This window comes from Oryx dammah, unplaced genomic scaffold (genome assembly GCF_014754425.2).
Source record: "Oryx dammah isolate SB20612 unplaced genomic scaffold, SCBI_Odam_1.1 HiC_scaffold_1, whole genome shotgun sequence".
NCBI lineage: Eukaryota > Metazoa > Chordata > Mammalia > Artiodactyla > Bovidae > Oryx > Oryx dammah.
In genome coordinates, this window is record NW_024070185.1 from 10,011,849 (window position 1) to 10,036,469 (window position 24,621).

At 39.0% G+C, this 24,621-nt stretch overlaps 1 protein-coding gene across 4 annotated transcripts in view; it reads right to left on the reverse strand.

Moving 5' to 3' along the window:
- Window positions 1-24,621, reverse strand: part of FZD3 (frizzled class receptor 3) — an 84,960-nt gene that overhangs the window by 40,226 nt on the left and 20,113 nt on the right. Inside the window, exon 1 of one of the 4 annotated variants that reach the window (XM_040236420.1) lies at window positions 12,094-14,293. The exons of the other annotated variants lie outside the window; for them this stretch is intronic. Within the exon in view, the coding sequence (XP_040092354.1) occupies window positions 12,094-12,924 (831 nt within the window). The 5' untranslated portion in view covers window positions 12,925-14,293. Of the gene's footprint in view, window positions 1-12,093; window positions 14,294-24,621 lie in introns of those variants that run through there. 4 annotated transcript variants of the gene reach the window in all.

Here is a 24,621-nt window from a genome sequence, read left to right on the forward strand (position 1 = left end):
AAAAATTAAGTTTCTAAATTTTTAAAAAATCTATTATTTCAAGTAATTTCTTGTAGACTGGTAACCTGTGACTATATTTCCTATTTCTATAAACATTACATACTTACCTATTCTATCATTCAGTGTTTGACAATTTCAGCATCTGCAGTTCTAAGTTTGATGCTGTAACTCATAGTCATAGTGGCTTGTTTTCTCATGTGTTTGGTGGCTTTATATTCTGAGCTATTTGGTCAATCAATCAGTGGGAATTCTGGAGAAAGTATTGTTCTAGCTGACTGATAGGAGTCACAACTAACCTGCAAACACTTCAGCCTATTGCCCTGGAGATTTAGGCTAGCAAGGGAGTTCTTGGCTCCCTTTCTCAATTTACCAACTGGCCCAAGGCTCACCTTTCACCAATAAATAGCAACCACACTTGTGTGACCTTTCCCATCTCATCCACCTAATAGCCCCTGCTTGACGAGCCAGCCCTATAGCTCCTTACTGGGCTGGTCCCAATTCATAACAATTTTTGAAGTGGCAGACTCTTTGGAGATCTCCCCTCAATCACGCAAGATCTATGATATCTCAAATAGTGAGTTCTTCCCAGATTTAACTGGTTCAGACTGCTCATGCTCCTACTCAAGACATACTGTCAGAAATCATACTGTCTGAGGAAACCTGAGTATATTTAATTATTTTCCTAATGCTCTACTTTAAGACAAACTTCTTAGCTCTTTAACAAACTTAACAACATTAATGAACTCAATGACTTTAACCAGTTACAGTGCACATAGTCATGTCAAGCTCTTTACCACCCCATGGACTGTAGCCTGTCAGGCTCCTCTGCCCACAGAATTTTTCAGGAAAGAATACTGGAGTGAGTTGCCATTTCCTCTTCCAGGAAATCTTCCCGACCCAGGGATTAAACCCATATCCCTTGAGTCTCCTGCACTGCAGGTGGATTCTTTACCACTAGTGCCACCTGGGAAGCCAAATTACCTTAACACATTTTATAAAATCACTGATAAAATACACGGGATTCACTAGAGGGGTCTCCCTGGTGGCTCAGCAGTAAAGAATCTGCCTGCAGTGCAGAAGATGGAGCAGGCCCCACCCACTCCAGCATTCTTGCCTGAAGACTCCCATGGAAAGAGGAGTCTGGCGGGCTGCAGTTCATGGGGTTGCAAAGAGTCAGACATAACTCAAGCGACTGAGCAGGCAGGCAGGCAGGCAGAGGGAATAAAATGGAAGACTTCATATTCAACATGATAAGGTAGGTGGTTAGTAGTCGTTGGAATCAGAAATACAATTCACACCTTAGCTTTATCACTTACTGTAAGAATCCAGATAAATTGTATTTAATTATAAGACAGTTCATTTGTAAAGCAGAATATAATCTTATTGTGCTACTGTGAGAATTAAAGGAGATAATGTGTATAAATTCTACTGAGTACAGAATCTGATGCACAGTACATACTCAGTAACTAGAAGCTTCTATGACCATTACATTATGTTGTTTCTATTTTACTATTCCCATAAACCACTCAAATTTTTCCTTGACTCAAATTTTTCTGGTGTGGTATGACTTCAAAGACAACTGGAAATAAGATTTATTGTCATATCTTTATTATAGTGATGTACTAGAATTTATTGAGTATGTTTAATACCATTATGTAATGCAATGGCACACACAGCGTGGCTGAGAGGAGCTACCCCATGTCTGAGGTCAGGGGCAGAAGCCAGAAGGACCCCATGCCCGAGGGACGGCAGCCAAGAGGAGCTACCCCACGTCCAGGGCAGGGGCAGCAGCCAAGAGTGCCAGGCTGCGACGGTGCAGGAATGACCAAGAGGAACCACCCCACATCCGAGGTCAGGGGTGGCAGCCGGGAGGAGCTGCCTCACGTCCAAGGAGCGGTGGCTGCGCAGGCACAGGAGGGCCTAGTGGAGCTATTCCACGTTCAAGGTCAGGAGGGGCGGCGATGAGGAGATACCCCTCGTCCAAGGTAAGGAGCAGTGGCTGCACTTTGCTGGAGCAGCCGTGAAGAGATGCCCCACATCCAAGGTAAGACAAACCCAAGTAAGACAGTAGGTGTTGCAAGAGGGCATCAGAGGGCAGACACAGTGAAGCCATATTCACAGAAAACTAGTCAATCTAATCACACTAGGACCACAGCCTTGTCTAACTCAATGAAACTAAGCCATGCCCGTGGGGCCACCCAAGATGGGCAGGTCATGGTGGAGAGGTCTGACAGAATGTGGTCCACTGGAGAAGGGAATGGCCAACCACTTCAGTATTCTTGCCTTGAGAACCCCATGAACAGTATGAAAAGGCAAAATGATAGGATACCAAAAGAGGAACTCTCCAGGTCAGTAGGTGCCCAATATGCTACTGGAGATCAGTGGAGAAATAACTCCAGAAAGAATGAAGGGATGGAGCCAAAGCAAAAACAATACCCAGCCGTGGATGTGACTGGTGATAGAAGCAAGATCTGATGCTGTAAAGAGCAACATTGCATACAAACCTGGAATGTCAGGTCCGTGAATCAAGGCAAATTGGAAGTGGTCAAACAGGAGATGGCAAGAGTGAATGTCAACATTCTAGGAATCAGCGAACTAAAATGGATTGGAATGGGTGAATTTAATTCAGATGACCATTATATCTACTACTGCAGGCAGGAATCCCTTAAAAGAAATGGAGTAGCCATCATGGTCAACAAAAGAGTCCGAAATGCAGTACCTGGATGCAATCTCAAAAACGACAGCATGATCTGTGTTCGTTTTCAAGGCAAAACCATTCAATATCACAGTAATCCAAGTCTATGCCCCAACAAGTAACGCTGAAGAAGCCGAAGCTGAACGGTTCTATGAAGACCTACAAGACCTTTTAGAACTAACACCCCAAAAAGATGTCCTTTTCATTATAGGGGACTGGAATGCAAAAGTAGGAAGTCAAGAAACACCTGGAGTAACAGGCAAATTTGGCCTTGGAATACGGAATGAAGCAGGGCAAAGACTGATAGAGTTTTGCTAAGAAAATGCACTGGTCATAGCAAACACCCTCTTCCAACAACACAAGAGAAGACTCTACACATGGATATCACCAGATGGTCAACACCAAAATCAGATTGATTATATTCTTTGCAGCCAAAGATGGAGAAGCTCTATACAGTCAACAAAAACAAGACCAGGAGCTGACTGTGCCTCAGATCATGTACTCCTTATTGCCAAATTCAGACTTAAATTGAAGAAAGTAGGGAAAACCACTAGACCATTCAGGTATGACCTCAATTAAATCCCTTATGATTATACAGTAGAAGTGAGAAATATAAGGGACTAGGTCTGATAGACAGAGTGCCTGATGAACCATGGACTGAGGTTCATGACACTGTACAGGAGACAGGGATCAAGACCATCCCCATGGAAAAGAAATGCAGAAAAGCAAAATGGCTGTCTGGGGAAGCCTTACAAATAGCTGTGAAAAGAAGAGAGGCGAAAAGCAAAGGAGAAAAGGAAAAACATAAGCATCTGAATACAGAGTTCCAAAGGATAGCAAGAAGACATAAGAAAGCCTTCCTCAGCGATCAATGCAAAGAAATAGAGGAAAAGAACAGAATGGGAAAGACTAGAGATCTCTTCAAGAAAATTAGAGATACCAAGGGAACATTTCATGCAAAGATGGGCTCGATAAAGGACAGCAATGGTATGGACCTAACAGAAGCAGAAGATATTAAGAAGAGGTGGCAAGAATACACAGAAGAACTGTACAAGAAAGATCTTCAGGACCAAGATAATCACGATGGTGTGATTACTCACCTAGAGCCAGACATCCTGGAATGTAAAGTCAAGTGGGCCTTAGAAAGCATCCCTACAAACAAAGCTCATGGAGGTGATGGAATTCCAGTTGAGCTATTTCAAATCCTGAAAGATGCTGCTGTGAAAGTGCTGCACTCAATATGCCAACAAATTTGGAAACCTCAGCAGTGGCCATAGGACTGGAAAAGGTCCGTTTTCATTCCAATCCCAAAGAAAGGCAATGCCAAAGAATGCTCAAACTACCACACAACTGCACTCATCTCACACACTAGTAAAGTAATGCTCAAAATTCTCCAAGCCAGGCTTCAGCAATACATGAACCGTGAACTTCCTGATGTTCAAGCTGGTTTTAGAAAAGGCAGAGGAACCAGAGATCAAATTGCCAACATCCGCTGGATCATGGAAAAAGCAAGAGAGTTCCAGAAAAACATCTATTTCTGCTTTTTACTGACTGTGCCAAAGCCTCTGACTGTGTGGATCACAATAAACTGTGGAAAATTCTGAGAGAGATGGTTTATCAGAGCACCTGACCTGCCTCTTGAGAAACCTCTATGCAGGTCAGGAAGCAACAGTTAGAACTGGATATGGAACAACAGACTGGCTCCAAATAGGAAAAGGAGTACGTCAAGGCTGTATATTGTCACCCTGCTTATTTAACTTACATGCAGAGTACATCATGAGAAACACTGGACTAGAAGAAGCACAAGCTGGAATCAAGACTTCCAGGAGAAATATCAATAACCTCAGATGTGCAGATGACACCATCCTTATGGCAGAAAGTAAAGCGGAATTAAAAAGCCTCTTGATGAAAGTGAAAGAGAGTGAAAAAGTTGGCTTAAAGCTCAACATTCAGAAAACGAAGATCATGGCATCTGGTCCCATCACCTCATGGGAAATAGATGGGGAAACAGTGGAAACAGTGTCAGACTTTATTTTGGGGGGCTCCAAAATCACTGCAGATGGTGATTGCAGCCATTAAATTAAAAGACGCTTACTTCTTGGAAGAAAAGTTATGACCAACCTAGATAGCATATTCAAAAGCAGAGACATTACTTTGCTGACTAAGATCCGTCTAGTCAAGGCTATGGTTTTTCCTGTGGTCATGTATGGATGTGAGAGTTGGACTGTGAAGAAAGCTGAGTGCTAAAGAATTGATGCTTTTGAACTGTGGTGTTAGAAAAGACTCTTGAGAGTCCCTTGGACTGCAAGATCCAACCAGTCCATTCTGAAGGAGATCAGCCTTAGGATTTCTTTGGAAGGAACGATGCTAAAGCTGAATCTGCAGTACTTTGGCCACGTCATGCAAAGAGTTGACTCATTGGAAAAGACTCTGATGCTGGGAGGGATTGGGGGCAGGAGGAGAAGGGGACGACAGAGGATGAGATGGCTGGATGGCATCACTGACTCGATGGACATGATTTTGAGTGAACTGCGGGAGGTGGTGATGAACAGGGAGGCCTGGCATGCTGCGATTCATAGGGTCGCCAAGAGTCGGACATGTCTGAGCGACTGAACTGAACTGAATAGAGTAAAATGATGATCCTCAAAAGCAGTAACGAGAATCAAACAGTGACAGTTTTCATGGGAAAGAAATGTGCCATAGGTCACCAACCACTGTAATGAAAGAATTAGTCAAGGTGATAGAGAATAATGCTTGCTGTAGTTCAGAAGCTGGCAAACTATAAGCTACAGAGCAAATTTGCCCCAATTATGTCACTGCAAACAAAGTCTTACTGAAACACTTCCAGTTGTTTATGTATTGTCTATGGCTGTTTTTCTGTGATTGTGGTTTCCATTAAGTCCAGCCTCTGACAGATAAGGATAAGAGGCTTATGGAAGCTTCCTGATGGGAGAGACTGACTGTGGGGTAAACTGGGTCTTGTTCCCATGGATGGGGCCATACTCAGTAAATCTTTAATCCAATTTCCTGTTGATGGGTGGGGCTGTGTTTCCCTCCCTGTTGTTTCACCTGAGACCAAACCATGGTGGAGGTAATGAAGATAATGGCGACCTCCTTCAAAAGGTCTCACACATGCCCTGGGACACTCGGTGCCCCACCCCCTGATCCTGCAGCAGGCCACTGCCGACCCACACCTCCGCCAGAGACTCCTGGACACTCACAGGCAAGTCTGGGTCAACTCTCTGGCTCAAACCTATGGTTTTTCCTGTAGTCATGTATGGGTGTGCAAGCTGAACTATAAAGAAGGCTGAGCACCGAAGAATTGATGCTTTTGAACTGTGGTGTTGGAGAAGACTCTTGAGAGTCCCTTGAACTGCAAGGAGATCCAACCAGTCCATTCTGAAGAAAATCAGTCCTGAATATTTATTGGAAGGACTGATGCTGAAGCTGAAGCTCCAGTACTTTGGCCACGTGATGAGAAGAACTGACTCACTGGAAAAGACCCTGATGCTGGGCAAGATTGAAGGCAGGAGGAGAAGGGGACGACAGAGAATGAGATGGGTGGATGGCATCACTGACGCGATAGACGTAAGTTTGAGCAAGCTCCAGGAGTTGGTGAAGGACAGGGAAGCCTGACGTGCTGCAGTCCATGGTGTTGCAAAGAGTCGGACCCGAGTGAACGACTGAACTGACTGATAGCTGCTTTTGCACTACACCAGCAGAGCTGAGTTGTTGCAACAAAAACCACACGTCTACTATGTGACCTTACAGAGAAAGTTTGCTGTGTCCTGCTGTAGACTGTGGCAAGAACACTGAATTTTTTCCTAAAGATGTATAAACCATTTGTACACTAGATAGTATACATCGGAAGATAGTGAAGGACAGGGAAGCCTGGTGTGCTGCAGTTTATTTGGGGTCACAAAGAGTCGGACATGACTTAACGAATGAACACCACCACCACCACCAGATATATCTGCAGTTAAGACTAAAATGGAACTCATGGTTTAGGCTATTTAGTCTGTTTAGCAGAGGTCAAAATAACTTGTATATTTTAAAGTATTTATCCAAAAGTGCCCCTTGATAGCATTTTACAGCCTGTACATAACAGTATGAATACTTTAAAAATAAATTTAATATTCTATACTTCTAAAATATAATATTTCAAAATATTTTCCTATAAGAGACTTAGAGTATTTGTTCAGTAACTCTCCATCTTTCTCTCTATTACAGGCACTGAACAATTTTGAGGAAAAATCAGTTTGGTGCTAGGAAGTCACAGGCAGTATACTTACCACTTTAAAGATTAGTAGCAGGAAAAAAGAAAAGATTAGTAGTACTTATTATATATTTATTGAGAATTATTTGCTGTCACTAATGTTGGAAGGGCAAAACATACCCATTTCCTTATGGTCCTTAGATAAACAATGTTGATTCCTTTTGGTATTGTTGGGTAAAGGGGAAACACTCTTATCAGAAAATGAATCTAAAGTCGTAAGTTAGATATGTTATTCTTCTATTTTTGGATGTTTCTGAATCAAGATTAGATAAACAACAGACGGGCTGCCTTCTGTGGCTAAAAATAGAAATAATGGGTTTTTTGTTTGTTTTCTACACAAATAATTTTTTTTTAATTCTACAAATGGCTCTAATGTGAACTTGACAGTCTTAGCTGCTTCTATTATGGTGAAACATTTCTATTATTGAAACACAGGTTCTAGTATCAAAATTCCTTGGGCTTACATCATTGGACTAGATGGATGAAAGAGAAAAAAAATGAAGGGGGAAACTTTAGAAAAGGAACAGTTTCTTTTGAAAATCAATGTTTAAAAGACAAAATGATGATTCTAATACAGAATATAAGAACAATTCTTTTCTAAACCTCAGGAATTATGTACTTGCAACAACAGAATAATGAAATTTTTCTTTGTGCAAGGTATTCTAGTAAGAGGCTTAACTTTATTTTCTCATTTAATCTTCACAGCCACCTATGAGGTAGATATTACTATATTTAACATATTATTCCTTGCATTTTATATGAGGAAACTGAGACTCAAAGTGTTACAGACAGGACTTTAAACCCCATGTTTTTAATAAATACGTTACATGTAAATGGATTTCTAGAAATATCAACAAACTTTGAAATGTGTAACTCTTTCATAAAATGCTTTGAGCCTCTTAGAAGTGCCTAAATAAATAGAAGGAAATACTTTAAAAGAAAAAAAAAAAAACACTAAGTACCTGCAAAATTACTGTGCTATTTAAATAATATATAAGATGAAACATATTCTAGGAATAAACTTTACTGATTTTAAACTGTAAAATATACATAATTCTGAAAACTCAGCTATATTTCACAACCAACTCTTTTCAGGTATTACTTTTTCAAGAATTATTTAATACACATTTTTTAAAAAGTGTTCTTGCAAAAAACAGTTGATGTAAAGTATTTTAAAATCCAAGCAGTGTATTCCTGTTTTCAGCAAGGACGTTCATTTTAAATATTTTAAAATACTTTACACAAGCCCACTTTTCTTCAAATCATGGACTTAAACACAAGCAGTTTACCTTAAAAAGTAACAACTGGGTACTTTGAAACAATGTGATCAACTACCTCACATTCTGATTTTTCAAATATTTGAAAGTTTCATTAATTTGAGAAATGACTACAAAGCAACTGCACTGATATTCATGTGAACATATATTCAAATATTACGTTCTCCAAGACACGTGCAGAGGCTACCTCAAGGATAATATCATTGCTTAATACATTTAAAAAATCTCTCATTAGGTATTATCATCAAAACTTAACAAGCATTCTTTTAGGCATGCTCAGTAATAGTAAATCTTATTCAATTATGTATGGATATTATTTCAAATAGGAATTCAATAGCTCTAGTGCTCAATTTACAAGTCTGTATAAAATTCCTCTGAAGTAAAATCCTGAATGAAAACTAATATTAAAATTCTAGTGTTTGAGTTTCATTAATACGAGGTACCCATAGCAGTCAAATTCATAGAGAAATAAAGTAGAACAATGGTTGCCAAAGGCCAGGAGACAGGGAGGAATGGAGAATTGCAGAATTTCAGTTCGGAAAGATGAAATTTCTCTCTCTTTCCTTCAAAGATACCATGACAGAGGATTTTACAGGATGATATACCAACTCTTTCAAACAGCAGACAGTACCTATTCATTGTAAAAACTGTTTCAAAGAACAGGAGGAAAAGACCTCACTTTATGAAGCTATTACATCCTTGACACCAAAAAGGAAAAATACACGGCAAGAAAAGAAAAACTATTATTACCACAGTCTATATCTCTCATGAGTATAGACACAAAAATCTTAAATAAAACATAAGAACTGGAATGTGAGATATGAACTTGGCCTTACTTGCAGCAACAGAATTTCTACAAAGAATATATAAGAGAATTTATACACAATTAGCACTAACAGAAGAGTTCAGCAGGGATGCTCAATGTAAAATATAAAAATCAGTGGCATTCTTGTAGACCAGCAATAACCAATTGAAAAATGTAACAGAGAAAAGATCTCATTCACAACTGAAACAAAAACTGTAAGGTACCTAGGAACAAATTAATGAATACATACATAAAGAAACAAAATGATACTAAAACTCAGTATCACAAAGATAGCAATTTTCCCTGGATTCATTTAAAACCTGAAACAATTTCAACAAAATACAAACTGTTTCTCATGAAGAAATTATTCTAAAATTCAAACAGAAGAGTGCCAGGAACAGTTAAAATAATTTTGAAGAAGCATAAGGTAGAGGAAATGTGGGATTGAAACAAGGTTGTTCAAACAGAGCAGTAAATAAGAGAGCCTAAAAATGGAACTTGTATATTTCAGCAATGCATTACTATTCACATGGGCTATTTGATAAATGGTGCAAAAAGCACCATTCATATGAAAAACTAAAATTGTTACTCATAACACAGATAAAAATGAATTTCAAAAGATTAGAGCTGTGAATTAAAAAATCAAATTTAAAAAACTGCGAGAAAAAAACGCAAACAGGCAAAGAAAACACAAAGTGAAAAGACAAGCTAGAGAGCAGGATAAGATATCTGCAATGCAAGTAACTGACAAAGAATTAAAACAAGAATAACAACAAAGGGCAAATAACCTGACAGAGCAGTGGACAAAGGCAAAAAATAGGCAAATCACAGAAGAGAAACCCCAAACAGCCAATAAACATATGAAAACACTGAGGCATAAGGGAAATCAAAATAAAAATCAAGACAAACTTGAGATATTGTTCTTAAAGCCTGAGAACACCAAGATGGCGTGAAATGGGGAATTCCAACTCCATACTGCGAGTGTAAATTAAAATAACCACTTGAAATACCACAACTACACTTTTGGGTACAAACCCCATGAACATTCTTGGTTCTGTACAAGGAAGATAGGTATTACAATAGTAAAACACTTGGGAACTCTATATCCATCAGCAAAATAATGAGTAAATAAATTAAGTGTATTTGTACATTAAATCTCTCTACTGCAGTTAAAATGAACAAGTTAGTGGTACACATATTGTCATGTATATTCTCAATAACTTAAACATGGCATTTGCTAAAGTTTGGTACTGAATGTTTTTTTTTTTTAAAGTGTATGTATGTATGTGTGTGTGTAAATAACAGTAACAGCAGCAACAATAAATGAAAAAATGAGTAACAGAGCTAACATTTGAGCACTTATTATACAGAAGGAACACTTCTAACTGCATGTAGATGCCTAAAGACAGTCCTAGGAGACAGATTCTACTATTTCTATCTAACACGATTACTCTTTTATTTCTGAGATTCCATTACTCATTCTACAGATGAGGAACTGGAAGTGGAAAGAGGTGAAGTTGATCAAAAGCTATAAAACTAGTAAATAATAAGAGTTAGATATGAAGCCAGGATTCCTGACCCAGACTTTATAGCTTAATAACTATGTCAGTTACTATACCATTTTCTCTTCTTTTTAGAAATCCAACATTATTTCTGTAAGTTGGAAATAAAAAACACTTATAGAACCTATGACTATAAAGAAATGAATACACACACACATTTTTGTATAGCTCAAACTGGTTCTAAATATGCTAAAAGATTCTTAGGAATGTCTTGAAAATAGTGCCATCCCAACTACTCTAATTTACTAATTTACATGTTTGAGGTCTGGTATTTTTCAGATCATTATTTCAGAGCCAAACATTATTTCTCTTATAGTCCTTAGATAATATGTATTTGGAATTCTAGAAACCTTACATAAAGAAGCATATGATGTAATTCAATCATCTCATTCTCTCTCATTAGAGGCAAAATTTGATTACTTAGCTTCAGGCCTGAAAACTCATATTAAGAGTTTTTAATAAGCAATTCTATCAAGAAATATAATACAATTTCAATTATTCATTTTTTATGGTCTCTCAATTATAGGTTGTTTTTTTAAAAGCCAGTAGCTAATATTTATACAATAAAAATTTAATTTTGTGTAGAATTATTTATACCACAAAATAAAAAAGGAAATGGCATTTTCAGTCATCAAGTATTTACGAGAATTGACTACGTGCTAATCACACACTCCTTGTTTCCAGTAAAACTGGAACATTTCTTAAAAATGTCTTTTCTTCTCAATCTACACATTCCCATTCTCAATGCCATCATCTACTAACCTATAGAAAATGCTTTGAAAAAATATGAAAAAGATGTTCTTGCATTTAAAGAGTTCACTGTCTATGGGGGGAAAGAGACAAGTAAATGGAAGTAATCTATAATGCATAAGTACTTTAATAAAGCAAGCAAGTCACTTAACATTTCTAAGCCTCAAATGAGATAGATGTTTAAGAACTCTAAATTATAGAGGGAACTTGAATAAATCATCTCTAAGGTCCTCTCTAGATCTAAAATTCTATGATTATCTGATCTCTTTAAATTAAAAGGTAAATCACAAAATATTCAGTATGCAAAAAAGAAAAACTAAGACCAACTAAAAGATGAAACTATTTGTACAAATGCATTCTAATTTTTTTTCAAAACTGTTAAACTCCCATTCTAAGTATCAGTAAAATTTCCACAGACACTGTCTTTTAATCAACATCTTCCCTTCAAACCTGCAGACTTCTAAATAATCAACAAGCAACTATTTTGTGATAACAGAAGTAAAGTGCTTAAAAGCCCACGGCCTGGACTCACGAAAGTGATCTTTTAGAAGGAAGATGTTAACAGAAATGTGTGTATGACATTCTTACTACAATAAATTTGTTCATTAACTTCACTTCAAAATTTTAATGTTCAGGTTTTTCATGAAGAGTTAAAAAAAAAAAAAGAAGCTAAGATTAGCTCTTTACACTGTTAAATATCCTGAAATTTAGAACAAGGTTTCCCTTACCTGATATGGACATGGAATGTGATATTCTCTGCAGCGTTCTTGTATCCACGTTGTTTCCCAGATGCTGCGGTAAGCTTGCTCATAAAAGTAGCATCCGATTACAACCAAGAGTGGTACGAGATACAGAATGCTGAAAACACCAATCCGGATCATAAACTTCACCAGTTTATCCTGGTTCTCCTTTTCTAATGGAATCTCAATTCGCACTCTGTTTAGGGATATAATGCCGGCTAAAAGGAGTGAAACCCCAACTACCACATACAGGCAGAGGGGTGCAAGAACAAAATACCTCAAGGCATCAACATCGTAGAGGCCAACAAAACACACGCCACTGATATTGTCACCTTCAATTTTATTCATCGCTAAAAGGATGATGGTCAGAGTTCCAGGGATGCCCCACGCACTGGCGTGAAACAGCAAGGCTTTCTTCTCAATAGCTTCACTACCCCACTTTGGCACAGCTGCCAAGAACCACGTAATGGTAAGAATCACCCACCAAACGCTGCCAGCCATAGTAAAAAAATAGAGTACCATAAAAAGCATGGTACAGGCTTTGTTATGAGATCCTTGGGTTACTGTGGAAGCCTTATACTGTGCAGGGCTGGATGCATTGCAGGCAACTCGGTCCTCAAGCAAAAACCCAATAAAGAAAATTAATGACACCATCATGTAGCAGACGGCATAAAATATAATGGGTCTTTCAGGATAACGGAATCTTGTCACATCAATCAAAAAAGTTAAAAAAGTAAACAACGTAGCAGAGAGGCAAATGATTGAAATCAATCCTATGAAATACCGAGCAAATGAGAGCTCTTCTCTCCTAAAGTACATATTTGGACAAGGAGGTGAACAATCACGCACGTGCAAAAAGGAATAGCCAAGATCAGGATCGATTTTCAACTCTCGGGGACACCAAAAGCCATAGTCCCTCTGCACTGCCACTGAGGCTCCTTCTGTAGGATCGCCAGCTAAATTCAGGTCCACCAGCCGAGGATACGGCTCATCACAATCTGGGAACCTAAAAACACAAGACAAGAATCATTTACTCATTGGGAACCTAATGATTTGGATTTCCACATTTAGCAGTTGTGGCTTATTTATGCTTATGTCCTCGGAGAACATTACGATATGTCGAAGAAATAATGCAAATATCTTGCTTGTGGGTCATACAATGAGATATTCCACAGTTGGCAAAAAAATGAAAAATGTATACTTAATTTTGTTTTGGCTTCAAAAATATTACTCTTTATTAAAACAGGCATAGCCATTAATAAACAGTGTAATTAATACTATTTATTTAGGACACACAGTTTACAGTAAGATTTTAAACTATAAATAAGTATATATAGATAGATAAAATAAACGTACATAAATAAAAAGCACCAGTAGAATAGTAGCTAAAAGTTATTTTTTTTAATGTTTAATTACAAGATAGTCCTAAATTTACCCTAGACTCAAATAGAACTTTCTTAAAAATAAGAGGTAAAAATCTTCCCTAGGAGAACAAGATGGCGGAGGAGTCGGTGGACGTGGAGTACATCTCTCTCCAAGGATACATCAGGAATACACCTTCAGACACGGAAGTGCATGAAGAACACCAGCTAACAGTGGACAAGAGTACCTGACCAGTGGAAAAGAATATATAGAACCACACAAAACTTGGTAGGATGAAGGAACTACAGGGAAAAACAGGAGTGTTAGTAGGACGGGACCTGTCCTCGGCTGGGGAACTGAAGCAGGGGTCTGATCCCTACGTGGGGGCAACTGTCTGAGTCGGAGGAGAAACATTGAAGGCTGAGAGTGAAACAGCTGATCTGTGGCAGCCTAAATGGAATGAGAATCAGACAGTCCTTGCAGCGGCCATACATACCCCGGGGAAGGAATGCTGGTCCCCTGGAAGGCGCAGCAGCTGGGAGGTGGAGTTTAGGGATTGTGGAGCAATCCCAGGGCGAAAGCTGCTTTTGACTGCAGAGAGATGGATTAAGGGGATGTGAAGGAGAAGAGACAGACTGAGGGGATATGAGGGAGGAGATCGTGGTGGGAAATGCCTGTGGAGGAAAGCTAGGCAGCCATGGAAGCAAGGAGATACTGCTGAGTCACGGGTAGGGGCTGGAGCCATCACCATAACCTCTCCCCACACGCCAGCATCAGCAGCTGAACAATAGAGAGGCTGGCCCATCAAACGCCTGACACACTGAACAACAGAGAAGGACCCCAGGCAAGGTAGCCCTCTAAGTGCCTGAACAGGTGGAGCTACAGAGACAGACTGGCCAAAGAGGCTTTTTGATCGCCAGCTACAAGAGGCTCAAAAAAAGACTGAGAGGGACATAACTCCTGCAGTGGAGGCAGTCTGTGTCCTTGTACACTTGGTGCTGCCAGGGTCCCTGGAAGCCAAGCAGCTGCGCCACCTTCACGCTCAATTCTCACTGGGGCAGAGCTGCCACAGGCAAAAAAAGTCTTGCGTCTGTGCCCACAGGGTCACTTCGGTCATGTCCAACTCTTTGCTGCCCTGTAGACTGTGGCCTGCCAGGCTTCCCTGTCAGGGAGTGGGGCTCCCCAGGCAAGAACACTGGAGCGTATTGGCCAATACTGGTTGCCATACCCTTCTAGAGCACTGTATTTCCTGCTGCCCTAGCCACCAACTCCCCTGAGTACCTGTTGCTGCCAGAACCCCTGCAACCCAAGCAGCTGCACCACCTCCACACCTGGCCCTCACGGGGCAAACCCAAGCCCTCCAGGGCAGCCGCAGGAGCAAACCCCAGTGGAGGACCCACATGTATAGGTGGAAATAAAACCACAGTTGAAACCCAGTGGCAGTGTGGCTAAGGAAGAAGACCTAAAACCTTATCACCAGCTGTACAAGCTGCAGATTAAATCCACACGATCAACTAGGCAGACTCTGTGTCTATGGAATATATAAAAGGCCATTGAGAGCTCCCACAAAAGAAAACACACTAGTTCTGACAGCTGTGGACACTGGAGGCAAGAACATACAGGAGTAGGACCAGATTAGGATCTGAGCTGCTCACACAGCAGGTCCAGAGATCAGCACAGTGTTGGAGGGCATCCTAGGGAGGTAACATGGACTATGACTCCCAGTGAGGGAAAGGACGCTGACAGCAATGACTCAAGAAAAACATTTATTATTCTTATTTTTTGACATGTTCTGTAGATTCTTTTGGATTTCCCGCCCCCCGCCCCCGCCTTTTCTTCCCCTCTGTTGTAGCTGTCGATTTTACTGGCACTATGAAATCAATTAAGCTTTTGAGCTTTATTTTTTCCTTAGTTACATTTTTTATTGTTGTTATAAACCTCTGCCTCTGCATTGGGCTTTTGCAGTTCTGTGGAGTTTTCCTTTTTTCTTTTCTTTTTTAATTTTAATTTTTAATTTTTTAAACTTTTAATTTTTTCTACATCTATTCCTTTGTTTGCTTTTCCTACGGTTCTTTTCCCCTTGCAATTAATCTTTAACATATATAAATCTTCTTTATCTACCTCTATCTAACTTTGCATATCTATTCTTTCTTTTGGATCTGTCTCTCCTTTCCTCTCAGCATATTTGTTAGTTTTATTTTCAATGCTTTATTCCCCAGTTGGCACCTTGCTTTAGTTTTGTTTTCCAGTTTGTGCTTTGGCTAATTTTGTTCTGGTAGATATAATTTTTGGTTTCTTTTGTTCACTGGGTCAATCTATTGTACTTTATTTTTGTTGGACTTTTCTGATTTTGCCTATGGGTATATGTGTATATTCAGTCACACTTTTTAATGTTGTTATAAACCTCTACCTCTACATTGGGCTTTTGCAGTTCCTTGGAGTTTTCCTTTTTTCTTTCTTCTTCTGTTTTTTTTCTCTTTTCTTTTTATAATTTTAATTTTTTAAAACTTATTGTATTTTTGTACATTTAGCCCTTTCTTCACCTTTCCTGTTTTTTTCCCCTTGCAGTTAATCTTTAATGTTATAAAATCTCTATTTAAATTTGCATATCCATTATTTCTTTTCTTTCCTTCCTTTCTTCTCAACATATTTGTTAGTTTTGCTTTCACTGCTTTATTCCCCACTTGGCACCTTGCTTTAGTTTTGTTTTCCAGTTTGTGCTTTAGTTAGTTTTGTTCTTAACTGGTAAATATAATTTTTGATTTCCTCTGTTTGCCAGATCAATCTACTGTATTTTTGTTGGACTGTTCTGACTTTGCTTATGGATGCATATGTATATGTATATATTATTATTTTAATTATTATTTGTCTGATTTTGTAACTGCCATTTGTCTGGGGTTCATCTTTGGTTTCTCATTTTTGGATATTTGTTTTAATCTCCATAACAAACCACTTGTGGAATCTTTGTTTCTGACCAGAGATCAAGCCCTGAACCTTTGGAGTGGGAGCACTGACTCCAAGACCCTAGACCCCCAGAGAACTAACCCTAGGGAGTATCAAACAGTGAGAACTCACACAAAGGAAACCACCTGAACACAAGACCCAGCGTCACCCAACCACCAGTAGCATCCTGTGCAGGACGCCTCATCTAAACAACAAACAGAACAAAAATACAAATTCAATCATCAGCAGATAGGATTACCACCTCACTCAGCCTTACCCATCAGAGGAAAAACAAACAAACAAAAATTCAGCACAAATTCACTCTACACAAAGCTTACAGAAACCACTGGACCAGCCTTTTAGTTCAGTTCAGTCACTCAGTCGTGTCTGACTCTTTGCAACCCCATGAATCGCAGCATGCCAGGACTCCCTGTTCATTACCAACTCCCAGAGTTCACTGAAACTCATGTCCATCGAGTCAGTGATGTCATCCAGCCATCCGATCCTCTGTCGTCCCCTTCTCCTCCTGCCCCCAACCCCTCCCACCATCAGGGTCTTTTCCAATGAGTCAACTCTTCACGTGAAGTGGCCAAAGTATTGGAGTTTCAGCTTTAGCATCAGTCCTTTGGAGGGCAGAAACCAAAAGAAAGAATTCAACCTTTTTCAAGGAAAGAATTCCAACTTTGCTTGAAGCTTGGGAAATGGAGACTTCAAACACAACAAGTTAAAAAAACTATGAAATGGCAGAGTAATACTACACAAATGAAGCAAACTAGAAACAGAATTCCAAATAAATGAAGATGAAATAGACAAACTACCTGAAAAACAATTCAGAACAATGATAGTAAAGATAATCAAAAACCTTGAAAACAAAATGGAGAAAATGCAAGAATCTTTTAATAGAGACCTAGAAGAATTAAAAGAATGAAAAGAACTGAGGATAGTCTCAGAGACCTCTGGGCCAGTAGCAAATGCACCAACATTCAAATTACAGGGGCCCCAGAAGAATAAGAGAAAAAGAAAGGGTATGAGAAAATTTTTGAAGAGATTATAGATGAAACCTTCCCCAACGTGGAAAAGGAAATAGTCAATCAAGTCTAAGAGGCTCAAAGAGTCCCATACAGGATAAATGCAAGGAGAAACACGCCAAGACACACTAATCAAACTAACAAAGACTAAACACAAAGAAAGAATATTAAAAGCAGCAAGGGAGAAGCAACAAGTAACATACAAGGGAAACCCCATACACTTAACAGCTGATCTTTCAGCAGAAACTCTGCAAGCCAGAAGGGAATGGCAGGATATATTTAAAGTACTGAAAGGGAAAAATCTACAGCCAAGATTACTGTACCTGGCAAGGATCTCATTCAAAATTGATAGAGAAATAGAAAGCTTTTCAGACAAGCAAGTTAAGAGAATTCAGTACCGCCAAACCAGCTTTACAACAAATGTTAAAGGGACTTATACACTCAAGAAATGTAACAGAAGAAAAAAAGATTGAAAAAATCAACCCCAAACAAAGAAGAAAATGGCAATAGGAACATATATATCAATAATTACTTTAAATGTAAATGGATTAAATGCTCCAACCAAAAGACACAGACTGGCTGAATGGATACAAAAGCAAGACCCATATATATGCTTGTCTACTAGAAATCCACTTCAGACCTAAAGACACATATAGACTGAAAGTGAGAGGATAGAAAAATATATTGCAAAAATAAAAAAATAAAAATAAATAAAAAATAAAAAAAAAAAGAAAAATATATTGCATGCAGAAGAGAAGTAAAAGAAAGCTGGAGTAGCAATCCTCGTATCAGACAAAGTAGACCTTAAAATAAAGAAAATTACAAGGGATAAGAAAGGACACTACATAATATTAGATCAAGGGATCAGTCCAAGAAGAAGACATAACAATTATAAATATCTATGCATCCAACATAGGAGCACCTCAATACATAAGACAAACACTAACAGACATAAAAGGAGAAATTGACAGTAACACAAGAATAGTAGGAAACTTTAACCCCCCACTCACACCTATGGACAGATCATCAAAGCAGAAAATTAATAAGGAAACACAAGTCTTAAATGACACATTAGATGAGATGGATCTCATTGATATCTCCAGAACATTCCATCCAAATGCAGAATACACCTTCTTCTCAAGGGTACATGGAACATTCTCCAGGCTACACCACATCTTCTGTCACAAATCAAACCCCAGTAAATTTAAGAAAACTGAAATCGGATCAGGCATCTTCTCCGACCACAAAGCTATGAGACTAGGTATCAATTACAAGAAAAAAACTGTAAGAAACACAAACACATGGAGATTAAACAACATGTTTCTAAATAACCAACAGGTTACTGAAGAAGTTAAAAGGGAAATTTAAAAACTCCTAGAAACAAATGACAATGAAAACAGGACAACTCAAAACCTTTGGGATGCAGCAAAAGCAACTCTAAGAGGGAAGTTTATGAGAATACAACCCTACCTCAAGAAACAAGAAAAACATGGAATAGACGACCTAACTTTACACCCAAAAGAACTGAAGAAAAAAGAACAAAAAACCCTGAAATTAGTAGAAGGAAAGAAATCATAAAGATCTGAGCAGAAATAAATGAAAAAGAAATGAAATAAACAATAGTAAAGATTAATAAAACTAAAAGCTGGTTCTTTGAGAAGATAAACAAAATTGACAAACCTTTCGCCAGACTCATCAAGAAAGAAAGAGAGAAGAATCAAATCAACAAAATTAGAAATGAAAAGGAGAGGTTAAAACAGACAATGCAGAAATACAATTATGAGACTATTATGAATAACTATATGGCAATAAAATGGATAACCTGCAAGAAATTGACAGATACTTAGAAAAGTTCAATCTTCCAAGACTGAACCAGGAAGAAATAGAAATTATGAACAACCCAATTGCAAGCATTGAAATTGAACCTGTGATCAAAAACCTCGCAAAAAACAAAAGCCCAGGACCAGATGGCTTCAAAGGAGAATTCTATCAATTATTTCAGTTCAGTTCCGTTCAGTCCAGTCACTCAGTCGTGTCCGACTCTTTGTGACCCTATGAATCGCAGCACGCCAGGCCTCCCTGTCCATCACCAACTCCCAGAGTTCACTCAGACTCACGTCCATCGAGTCAGTGATGCCATCCAGCCATCTCATCCTCTGTCATCCCCTTCTTCTCCTGCCCCCAATCCCTCCCACCATCAGAGTCTTTTCCAATGAGTCAACTCTTCACATGAGGTGGCCAAAGTACTGGAGTTTCAGCCTCAGCATCAGTCCTTCCAATGAACACCCAGGACTGATCTCCTTTAGGATGGACTGGTTGGATCTCCTCGCAGTCCAAGTGACTCTCAAGAGTCTTCTCCAACACCACAGTTCAAAAGCATCAATTCTTTGGTGCTCAGCCTTCTTCACAGTCCAACTCTCACATCCATACATGACCACTGGAAAAACCATAGCCTTGACTAGACAGACCTTTGTTGGCAAAGTAATGTCTCTGCTTTTCAATATGCTATCTAGGTTGGTCATAACTTTCCTTCCAAGGAGTAAGCATCTTTTAATTTCATGGCTGCAGTCACCATCTGCAGTGGTTTTGGAGCCCAAAAAAATAAAAGTCTGACACTGTTTCCACTATTTCCCATGAATTGATGGGACCAGATGCCATGATCTTCGTTTTCTAAATGTTGAGCTTTAAGCCAACTTTTTCACTCTCCTCTTTCTTTCACTTTCATCAAGAGGCTTTTTAGTTCCTCTTCACTTTCTGCCATAAGGGTGGTGTCATCTGAATATCTGAGGTTATTGATATTTCTCCCAGCAATTTTGATTCCATCTTGTGCTTCTTCCAGCCCAGTGTTTCTCATGATGAACATCTAATGCCTAGTCTTCTAAAACTCTTTCAAAAAACTGCAGAGGAAGGAACAGTTCCAGACTCATTCTACAAGGCCACCATCAACCTGATACCAAAATCAGACAAAGACAACACAAAAAAAGAAAACTACAGGCCAATCTCACTGATGAACATAGATGCAAAAAATCCTCAACAAAATTTTAGCTAACAGAATTCAGCAACACATCAAAAAGCTCATACACCATGATCAAGTTGGGTTTATACCAGGAATGCAAGGATTCTTCAATATATGCAAATCAATCAATGTGATATACCATATTAACAAATTGAAAAAAAGATCATATCATCTCAGTGGATGCAGAAAAAGCCTTTGACAAAATTTAGCAACCATTTATGATTAAAACTCTTCAAAAAATGGGCACAGAAGGAACCTTCCTCAACATAGTAAAGGGCATATATGATAAGCCTACAGCAAACGTTATTCTCAATGGTGAAAAACTGAAAGCATTCCCCCTAAGATTTTACCACTATATTTAACATAGTTCTGGAAGTCCGAGCTATAGCAATCAGAGAAGAAAAAAAATTAAAAGGAATTCAGATCAGAAAAGAAGAAGTAAAGCTCTCACTGTTTGCAGATGACATGATACTGTACATAGAAAACCCTAAAGACAGTATCAGAAAATGAATAGAGCTAATCAGTGAATTCAGCAAAGTTGCAGGATACAAAATCAATACACAGAAATCACTGTCATTTCTATATACTAACAAAGAAAAATCATAAAGAGAAATTAAGGAATCAATCCCATTCACCACTGCAACAAAAAAAATTAAATATCTAGGAATAAACTTACCTAAGGAGACAAAAGAACTGTACACAGAAAATTATAAGACACTGATGAAAGGAATCAAAGATGACAAACAGACGGAGAGATATTCCATGTTCCTGGGTAGGAAGCATCAAAACTGTGAAAATGACTATACTACCAAATGCAATCTACAGATTCAATGCAATCCCTATCAAATTACCAATGGCATTTTTCACAGAACTAGAACAAAAAATTTCACAATTCATATGGAAACCCAAATGATCCCAAATAGTCAAAGCAGTCTTGAGAAAGAATGGGATTGGAAGAAGAAGCAATCTTCTTGACTTCAGATTATACTACAAAGCTACAGTCAAGAAGATAGTATGGTACTGGCACAAAAACAGAAATATAGACCAACAGAACAAGATAGAAAGCCCAGAAATAAACCCATGCACCTATGGGTACCTTATTTTTGACAAAGGAGGCAAGAATTTACAATGAGGCAAAGATAGGCTCTTCCATAAATGGTGCTGGGAAAACTGGACAGCTACATGTAAAAGAATGAAATTAGAACACTTCCTAACACCTACACAAAGATAAACTCAAAATGGATTAAAGACCTAAATGTAAGACCAGAAGCTATTAAAATTCTTAGAGGAAAACAGGCAGAACACTCAATGACATAAAGCAAGATCCTCTATGACCCACCTCCTAAAGTAATGGAAATAAAAACAAAGTAAACAAGTGGGACCTGATTAAACGTGAAAGCTTTTGCACAGCAAAGGAAACGATAAGCAAGGTGAAAAGACAGCCCTCAGAATGGGAGAAAATAATAGCAAATGAAACAACTGACAAAGGATTAATTTCCAAAATATACAAGCAGTTCGTACAACTCAATGCCAGAAAAACAAACAACCCAACCAAAATGTGGGGAAAAGACCTAAACAGACATTTCTCCAAAGAAGACATACAGATGGCTAACAAACACATGAAAAGATGCTAAACATTACTCATTATTAGAGAAATGCAAATCAAAACTACAATGAGATATCACCTCACACCGGTCAGAATGGACATCATCAAAAAATCTACAAACAACAAATGCTGGAGAGGGTGTGGAGGAAACGGAACGCTCTGGCACTGTTGGTGGGAATGTAAACTGATACAACCACTATGGAAGATGGTATGGAGATTCCTTAAAAAACTAGGAATAAAAGCACCATATGACCCAGCAATCCCACTCCTAGCCATATACCCTGAGGAAACCAAAGTTGAAAAAGACCCATGTATCCCATTGTTCACTGCAGCACTATTTACAATAGCTAGAACATGGAAGCAACCGAGATGTCCATCAACAGATGAATAGATAAAGAAGTTGTGGTACATATACACATTGGAATATTACTCAGCCATCAAAAGGAAGGCATTTGAGTCAGTTCTGATGAGGTGGATGAATAGAACCTATTATACAGAGTGAAGCGAGGCAGAAAGAGAAAGATAAATATTGTATTCTAATGCATATATGTGGAATCTAGAAAAATGGTACTGAAGAATTTATTTATAGGGCAACAATGGAGAAACAGACATAGAGAAGAAACTTATGGACATGGGGCAAGGGTAGGTGAGGATGAGACACTCTTTACCACCTCAAATTCTATTTTATTATGCCTGTGTTAGGGCCCAAGAAATCTGCATTTTGACAATTTTCCAGACTTGAGAAAGCATCACATGCACAGCACAGAAAAAACAGGGACCTGCTGCAGACATTCTCACATGATCAGAAGTACTGTTCTCATGAACTTCCTGCATTTTCAGTTTTCTTGGCAGCATCAGTTTCTAAGGCTCCAGACTCCCATCAACGAGATATTCAGTAGTTACATGGATCAAATAGTTTCCAAGAAACTGTCACTGATGCTGCAGGTTTCTGTTAAAACTAAAGTGCTATCTTTCAGTTCAGTTCAGTCGCTCAGTCATGTCTGACTCTCTGTGACTCCATGAATCGCAGCACGCCAGGCCTCCCTGTCCATCACCAACTCCCGGAGTTCACTCAGACTCACGTCCATCAAGTCCGTGATGCCATCCAGCCATCTCATCCTCGGTCGTCCCCTTCTCCTCCTGCCCCCAATCCCTCCCAGCATCAGACTCTTTTCCAATGAGTCAACTCTTCGCATGAGGTGGCCAAAGTACTGGGGTTTCAGCTTTAGTATCAGTCCTTCCAAAGAAATCCCAGGGCTGATCTCCTTCAGAATGGACTGGTTGGATCTCCTTGCAGTCCAAGGGACTCTCAAGAGTCTTCTCCAACACCACAGTTCAAAAGCATCAATTCTTCGGCGCTCAGCTTTCTTCACAGTCCAACTCTCACATCCATACATGACCACTGGAAAAACCATAGCCCTGAAAAGAGAGACCTTTGTCGGCAAAATAATGTCTCTGCTTTTGAATATACTATCTAGGTTGGTCATAACTTTCCTTACAAGAAGTAAGCGTCTTTTAATTTCATGGCTGCACTCACCATCTGCAACGATTTTGGAGCCCCCCAAAATAAAGTCTGACACTGTTTCTACTGTTTCCCCATCTACTTCCCATGAAGTGATAGGACCAGATGCCATGAACTTTGTTTTCTGAATGTTGAGCTTTAAGCCAACTTTTTCACTCTCCTCTTTCACTTTCATCAAGAGGTTTTTGAGTTCCTCTTCACTTTCTGCCATAAGGGTGGTGTCATCTGCATATCTGAGCTTATTGAAATTTCTCCCGGCAATCTTGATTCCAGCTTGTGCTTCTTCCAGCCCAGCGTTTCTCATGATGTACTCTGCATATAAGTTAAATAACCAGGGTGACAATATACAGCCTTGACGTATTCCTTTTCCTATTTGGAACCAATCTGTTGTTCCATGTCCAGTTCTAACTGTTGCTTCCTGACCTGCATAGAGGTTTCTCAAGAGGCAGGTCAGGTGGTCTGGTATTCCCATCTCTCTCAGAATTTTCCCCAGTTTATTGTGATCTACACAGTCAAAGGCTTTGGCATAGTCAATAAAGCAGCAACAGATGTTTTTCTGGAACTCTCTTGCTTTTTCCATGATCCAGCGGATGTTGGCAATTTGATCTCTGGTTCCTCTGACTTTTCTAAAACCAGCTTGAACATCAGGAAGTTCACGGTTCACATATTGCTGAAGCCTGGCTTGGAGAATTTTGAGCATTACTTTACTAGTGTGTGAGATGAGTGCAACTGCGCAGTAGTTTGAGCATTCTTTGGCACTGCCTTTCTTTGGGATCAGAATGAAAACTGACCTTTTCCAGTCTTGTAGCCACTGCTGAGTTTTCCAAATTTGCTGGCATATTGAGTGCAGCACTTTCACAGCAGCATCTTTCAGGATTTGAAACAGCTCAACTGGAATTCCATCACCTCCACTAGCTTTGTTCGTAGTGATGCTTTCTAAGGCCCACTTGACTTCACATTCCAGGATGTCTGGCTCTAGATTAGTGATCACATCATCATGATTATCTGGGTCATGAAGATCTTTTTTGTACAGTTCTTC